This window comes from Myotis davidii, unplaced genomic scaffold (assembly GCF_000327345.1).
Source record: "Myotis davidii unplaced genomic scaffold, ASM32734v1 scaffold1029, whole genome shotgun sequence".
NCBI classification, from domain to species: domain Eukaryota; kingdom Metazoa; phylum Chordata; class Mammalia; order Chiroptera; family Vespertilionidae; genus Myotis; species Myotis davidii.
In genome coordinates, this window is record NW_006300362.1 from 299,707 (window position 1) to 307,902 (window position 8,196).

The 8,196-nt window shown below is 36.9% G+C and overlaps 1 protein-coding gene across 1 annotated transcript in view; it reads right to left on the reverse strand.

Moving 5' to 3' along the window:
* Nucleotides 1–1,888: 1,888 nt before the first annotated feature.
* Nucleotides 1,889–8,196, reverse strand: part of LOC102757110 (phospholipid scramblase 1-like) — a gene marked incomplete at its 5' end in the record, with an annotated part of 35,249 nt that continues 28,941 nt past the window's right edge. Inside the window, 2 exons of the mRNA XM_006776640.1 lie at nt 1,889–1,960; nt 4,950–5,111. Of these exons, the coding sequence (XP_006776703.1) occupies nt 1,889–1,960; nt 4,950–5,111 (234 nt within the window). The remainder of the gene's footprint in view (nt 1,961–4,949; nt 5,112–8,196) is intronic.

An 8,196-nucleotide genomic window follows, 5' to 3' on the forward strand; every position in this document is an offset into this window, starting at 1 on the left:
TTTGTTTTTTTACTTCAAAATAAGATATGTGTAGTGTGCATAGGAATTTGTCAATAGTTTTTTTTTTTTAAATTGTAGTCCGGCCCTCAAATAGTCTGAGAGACAGTGAACTGGCCCCCTGTTTAAAAAGTTTGAGGACCCCTTGGGGGGAAGGAAAGAGGTGGAAGAAGGTTATAGGGGGAATAAATAGTCATGGAATAAGACTTGATTTGGGGTGCTGAACACAGTATAGTTTAAGCGGATTATGTGTTGTGAAATTTTGCACCTGAATCCTGTATAATTTTGTTAACCAGTGTCACCCCAATAAATTAAATTAAAAAATAAAATATATTATGAAATATGTCATCAAGTTTTTATTTCAGTTATTTGATTATTATAAACTAGAGGGCCAGTGCATGAAACTTGTGGGTGGGTACAGTCCCTAGGCCTAGCCTGTGATCAGGGCCATCTTCCCTGGCTGCTGGCATCCAGCCAGGTTCCCAGCTTGCCAACAGGCTATTGGAGCCTGACGGCTGGGGGAGAGGGACCAGAGGTTGGCCGGTCCTGCCTGCTCCTGGCCCACCCCCTGCCACAGGTCACTCTCTGTGAGTGGGGCAACTGGCGGGGCGGGGTCTTGGTCTGGCACAGCTCACATATCCTGCCACCCATCCTGGCTCCCCATTCACCATCAGGTGATCGAGCCTGACGGCTGGGAGGAGGGACCAAGAGGTCAGCCATTCCCGCCCGCTCGCCAGCCCCGCTACCCACCGCCACCCATTCTGGTTCCCTGTTTGCCATCGGGCAATTAGAGCCTGCCAGCCAGGGGGAGGGAAGAAGAGATTGGCTGTTCCACCTGCACACCTGCCCAACTCCCGCTATGGGTTGTCCTCTGTGTGTGGGGCGACTTGGCAGGGTGGGGGCCTTGGCCTGGTGCCACCTGCATCCCCCGCCACCTAACTCTGGGTCCCCGTTCGCCATCGAGGAATTGGAGCCTGCAGGCTGAGGAAAGGGACCAAGAGATGGTCAGTACACCTCATAGTGACTGGTCAAGCAGTAGTTCTGGTCATTCTGCCATTATGGTTGCTGGGATTTTATTATATAGGTAATAATAGACTACTATTGAAGTTTTTACTCTGTGAAAGAATATGCATATCTACTAACACTAGAGTTTTTTATGTTCAATGGATGATGGAATGTAGGAGCTAATCATTCCATATTAAAACTTACTTCGAAAATTATAATACCCCAGTTTTAGAGTGTCTTTAAAATGTGTCCTTCTTTGGAACAGAATCATGTTTTTGTCCACTAAAAACCATAAAAAATTGGTAACTTACTGTCATGTCAGTATGAAAATTTTATTTATAGTACCAGATTATAGAAGAAGTTAAATATAGTGAAAATTCTGAATTTTATTTTGTTGATAATATGTATATTAAGTATTATTTGAACATAATTATAAAGGAGACTAAAATTTTGTTAAATATTTAACTCTTGAATATGCATGATTTGCAAAATAATATTACTTGTTACAAATGAAGTAAATTGTAACAATTTAATAAATTATAATTTTATAAATTAGTAATAATCTATTTTTTATTATAAAAGTGGAAAATAAATTAGACTATAATTCAAAGTAGTTTTGCATAAGAAGTTTCATGTCTAAAGGTAAAATGTCCTATGTAATTTCTCCTGAATACATAATGGACATTCAAAGAAAATGTATAAATCTTTTATAAGCAATAATACAGAAAATAAACTATATAATTTAAAAGTGAAATCACATACCTGGACTATAGGAATCACAGAGTAATTCACATATTGTATAATTATTTTTAAAAAATCACTGATTTTTCTTTTAGACAGTCCCAATGAGTATAGAACTTCAACTTTTTTGACACTCATTAAAACACTAACACAATCTTGCTTTCAGGAATGAACCCAGTATTCGAGGGAATGAATTATTTTCAAAAAACATAAAATCCTAGATAAAAACAAAAATACAGAAATGAGTTTTCAGCAGCAAAACAGGTAATAATTTGATGTAGAAATGCTAAATGTTCTGAGGAAAACAGTAATATGTCTGTTAAATAAGAAAATTTAACTGTAATAATTAAATCTGTGAAAAGTGCGTGGCTATATAAGCTCTACCGTCAGCACTTTATTTTATTAGCAATTAAATCCTGTAATTCTACTCATCTGTTGATATCTGCATTAATTTAATGATCTGGTAGTTTCAATACATTTCCTTTTTTCTAGTTCCCTAGAAATCTTCCTCTTTTAATTTTTCTTACTCAACTTTTTTAGTCGCTCTCTAGTAACAGAACTTTTTCTATGACTAGAGTTCCATGTAATATTTTTAAAAATTGTCGTAAGAATGACAGCTTTCTTAAAAGATAGAATGTTTGTGTTAGTTTCATTTGTCTTCCAATTTTTCCACTGTGTTCCCAGCTTATTTTATTTCATTAGTATCAATACAGACCCTACCCCTATGACTTCAGCCAAACCCTGTGGAATTCACAATTCCTAAATCTATCATTTTCCTTTATACCTTCAACAGAAATAATTTTATCCTTATTGTCAATTACTAGCGATTACACTATTGCAATTTTACCTCTCAAATTCATTTCTCTCATAGACACCAATATTTATATTTGATTTACATTATTACATTATACCTAGTTTAAAACCAACATTTAATGAAACAATTTTAATGAATTACAACTCTATAAAAAGTTGCCTGATCTTTGAAGGCCCTTTAGAGGAAGCCCTTAGTAATTTACTATAAACCCACAACCACCCCAGTCTCATTTACCATCAATCCAAACATTTAAGACTCTCTTCCTCAAACACATCATATATTTCACATTACCCAGCTGTTAGTTGAACTGTTTCCACAAGGTTAGATTTGACTTTTTATGTGAAATAAACGCTTATTGGAAAATTTTTTACAAAGAACCTTGGTTATATTAAGATTTATAGAAAATATTAAGCATATCCCAAATTAGGTGGAATACCATAATAAAGTCCCAACAACCCTTCACCCAGCTTGAATGATTAACATGACCAATATTGGTTCAACGATTACTGCATCCCCTATGTCTCCCTGCCCTCACCCCATTATTAAAAAAAACAAACCCTGATATACCATTTTATGCTGGTTTACTTCAATATGTGTCCTTAAAATATATGGATGGTGTTTTGCTTTCACACAACCACAATGTCATCACCACAGCTTAAAAAACACCTTAATTTATAGTGGAGGTTGGAAGGATGAGCCATAAACATGAAAGGGGTTAAGTACAAATTGCTAGTTATACAAATGGTCATGGACATGTAGATTACAGTATAGGTAATATAGACAATAATATTCTGATTAATATATATGGTGCCAGCAGGGTACTAGACTTATTGTGCAAGTCACATCATCCTATCTAATAAAAGACAAAAAGGGTAATTGACCGTACCTTCGCTACACTTCCCATTGGCTAATCAGGTGATATTCAAATTAACCACCAACAAAGATGGCAGTTAATTTGCATATGTAGGCTCCAAGCGGTGGAGCCAAGCCAAACGGCCCTGAAGCCAGCCGAACATCGAGGCCTCATGGCCCTGGGATCAGCAGAGCTGCGAGGCCTCATGGTCCCGGGATCAGAGGAGCAGAGAGGCCTGACAGCTGGAGGGGGGCTCTGGCCAGAGCCCAGCCGGAGTGAAGACCTGGGTCCCAGGTGCCAGAGGAAAACTGTTGCCAGTAGCCAAGGGAAGGGAAGGCCTATTGCACAAATCTCTTCGTGCAACAGGCCTCTAGTTAAGTATATAAATGTCTAATAAGTATATTGTATACCTGAAACTAATATAATATTGTATGTCAACTATATTTGAAAAATAAATTTAAAAACTTTTAAAGTTAAAAATAAGAACCAAAAAAATCCAACCTTAATTCATTATCATTAAATAGCCAAGGTTCAAATTTCCCTAAATGCATTGTAAATGCTTTTTAAACTGATTTATTCAAATCAATATGCAAACATGGTCAACAAATTTTACTAGGTTGAATTTTATTTTAATCTTTTTATTTTCCTGACATTTATTTGTTGAAGGAACTGGATCCCTTTGTTGTAAATTCTCTCATGTTTTATTTTTTTTTCTGAGTGCATCCCCAAATAAATATTTCAGATATTCATTTAGTGGTTCCAAACCACGCTTGAGTGATTAAACCAGCGGTGCCAACCAGTGGTCCATGAGGTCCTTGAGGTCTGAAAGGTTAACAGCTTAAAGGTTGGTCCCATCTCCAGAGATTTTGATTCACTATTTGGGTGCAGTCTTGATACAGGGAGTTTAAAAAGCTACTCAGGTGTTTCTACTGTGCAGCTAAGATTGAGAACTGTTGCTCTCTCCCAGGTGTCCTTGATTTTGGCTGCATATTGAATCACCTGCGGAGCATAACAACAAATGTGTGAGCTTCTGACTTAATAGAATGGGGGGTCTGATTTGGTACTTGAGGTTTTTAAATTTTCCCTAAGTCATGGAAGACAAGTGTAGAATCACTGCTTTATCCCATGTGTGTCAACTGGCAGTTCCATCTGGTGGCCAGATTGGATGCACTTTTAAGTAGTTTTCACTTAAGTAGTAGAGCATTTAATTTAATAATGAACCAGGATGAAATCTCCCCATTTCAATGGGCTCTACTCCACCTTAGTCCATATCTGAGTGCACCTATTTTGATTTTTAAATAGAAGCCCCAAAGACCAAAGCCTCTTCTATTGCCATGTGAAACTATAGAATTTCCAGAGAAACTAGTCACCTGTGAATCCAAACCATCAGGAGAAAATGGAATTTCAGAGCTAGGATTAAATGGGGCACCATTTGAATAAAACCTATAAGTTTAAGCAGTTCATTTAAAAAGATACACTTTACTGAATCTTTCAGAGTGATATTAAAGAAATACCCAAGATTACCAAGAATAGACTTACAATGAGGAAACATGCACCAAGCATCACAGCTTTCATTTTCACATCAAGGTCTAAAGGGAACTGGATGTCAAAGTCACTGTAATCTGTACATGCTTCTCTCACAAAACCAGTCCACTTCTTGGAAATCTTGCCAATCACATTTTCTTCATTAAGAGATTTGATCTAAATTGAAAAAAATGACAGTCTTAAAGAATTCTAGAAAATAATAAATCAACTTTCAAATTTGGAATAAAATGAAACAAGTATTTTATTAAATTTACATGCAATATTTTATATCACTCATTAGATGCATATAAATTCCTGTACCTATAGATACATGAAAAAAATTGTTTCTTTGCTATAGAAAAGTTATATGAAAGTTGTTTCACTGAAATATTTACATTTTATATTGTACATTAAGACACAGTACTAAATCCTTTGAAGTGATCTAAAACAAAATTTAAGCAGGAAAAGATAAAAACATGAAATGTTTCTTAAATTACATTTCTGGAAGCTATCAGGAGGGTAGCAAACTAAACCCCATGTGACATCTGCTTTAAGACAAGCACAGAGTTTACATAGGCTGAGTGATTACCTGTGATGGGAAGAACGTTACCACTCAATGTCAGTAGACAAACAAAAAGTGCTAAGGGCCTGGGAAAGGGGACTGGCAGTTTTGAGTGAAGGAAAGTATGTAATAAGTGACTTAAAGGGATGCCACAGGTTCAGGTAAGACTGGACAACATGCGAGTGAGGGAACAACAAAATAGGAATGGTGTATGAAAAAAAAGCTCTGAAGTAATTTTTTTATTTTATTAGTGTCACCTGGAAATCTTTTTAAAATCCTGATTTCTGGGCCTCATTCTGGAGGATTCCCAGGTGATTCTAATGTGCAGCCAAGGTTGAGAACCATTGTTCTAAATAAATGTGGGAAAACTAAAAACAGTTGACTCATTTCATTCCGGTGTGGGTGCTTAAGTTCTTAAACCTGAAATATGCTTTTAATATGAAAACTGTGATAGCATGGGTTGCTGTTCATCAATATTCATCCACCCCTCCCACTGTAGGCCAGTATTCTTCTCTAAACATTGATACTTAGGGTTAGCCATGTGACTTGTTTGACAAATGGAATGTTAGTGTATATGACAGTGAGCAGAGACCTTAAACATGGCTAAGCGGTTTGGCCTTGCTCTTGCTTTCCAGTGATCAGCCACCAGAAAATCATGTAGTTCTTGCTAGAGCTCTAGAATGAGCATACTTGGAGCAGGCCCGAAGCCAACTTCAAGCCTAAATCAGTGCCATCTAGCTGAGCCTATGGGTATCCACTGAGACACAATTAACCTGCAGACTCACAAGCATGATAGCAAATGCCTGTTGTTTTAAGCCACTGATCTTTAGGGGTTTTATGTTATACAACACTGTTCTGGGAAAACAGACTAAGTAAATCTTGTGCACCCTTTAGTGTTTTATCTGCTAATAGCTATAATCTAAATATTTGTAGCTTGTAATCTTATTTTGTTTTTTAAGTTTATTTTTAATTTTGAAAATGAACAATACAGAGGATAACTTATGAGACACAATAATTTTGCACTAGATTTAACAGATATTAATATTTCCCTTTTTTATTCCTAGAGCAAGAAATTTCAAACTTTACCAATAATCATGCAAAAAAGTAAAAAAACAGAGGTTTTTTTGATGGGAAGAATAAGAAATATGAATAGTGACAACTGAAAAGATATCAGGACTAGGTAATCTTTTTTTTTTTTAATATATTTTATTGATTTTTTACAGAGAGGAAAGGAGAGAGATAGAGAGTCAGAAACATCGATGAGAGAGAAACATCGATCAGCTGCCTCCTGCACATCTCCCACTGGGGATGTGCCCGCAACCCAGGTACATGCCCTCGACCAGAATCGAACGCGGGACCTCTCAGTCCGCAGGCCGACGCTCTATCCACTGAGCCAAACCGGTTTCGGCAGGACTAGGTAATCTTAAACTAAGTTCTAGTTAACCTTTTAAAAACAGAAAATCCATATAATAAAGTAATTTCCGCCTTGAAATAGTAAATTCATATTTGTGTCACAATAAGAAATATATTTTTATTTTTTTAAATATAAATCGAACCTGGGACCCTTCAGTCCGCAGGCTGATGCTCTATCCACTGAGCAAAACTGGTTAGGGCAAGAAATATATTTTTAGTTTTTGTTTTTGGTTCCTGAGATAAAGCTCTAAAACACTTATAACTTTTTGAGATAAGAATTTTAGGAGAGTCTTTTGTTATATTTGGTCTTTCTCAGTTTCCTGGCACACAGACCCTAAAACTTGTGGATTCTCTGAGAATCTTTTGAGGGTAATGAAATGATTGGTGGCTACAGGCCCTTGATAGCTTCAGGATGGGGGCTGGTCACCAGATAGTCCAAGCAATGATTAGACACTTGACACTTTGACCCCTTCCTTGACCAGTGGGGAGGAGACAGGGGCTTACAGATTGACCTAATCAACAATGACCAATGATCTAATTATTCATGCCTATGTAATGAAACCTATATAAAAGCTCTAGATGATGGGGCTTGGAAAGCTTCCATATTGGTGAATGTATCTATGTTCTGGAAGGGTGGTGCACCTCAACGACACGGGACATAAGCTCCTGAACTCAGGATGTTTCCAGACCTCACCCTATATATTTCTCCATCTTGCTGTTCATCTGCATACTTATAATATCCTTTATAAAAACCTGTAAACATGAGTGAAGTATAGTTTTGACCTCTGCCATCTATTCTAGCAAATTATTGAATCTGATATGGGGGTCACAGGAACCCTAGATTTATAGCAGTAAGTCAGAAGTGTACAATGTCTAGGACTTGTGATTAGCATCTGGAAAGGGGGACAATCAGTGGGACCAAGCCTGTAACCTGTGGGGTCTGCATCAACTCCGAGTAGTATTAGTGTCAAAATTGAATTGAGTTGTAGGACATCCATTTTATGTCCAGGAAGTTGGAAAAGTGTTAGGTATGAGAACTAGGCCCACTATACATTTTGTATCAGTAATGTGGATACCATTATGGTATATTATATTTGAATTAAATGTATAAATACATAAACTTAATACCAATAATCCTATCTAATAATAGACAAATATGGTAATTAACCATACCTCCAACACACTTCCCATTGGCTAATCAGAGTGATATGAAAATTAAATGCCAGCCAAGATGGCGGCAGGCAGCCAGGCAGTTTGAAGTGAACATGAGGCTTGCTTGCTTCAGTG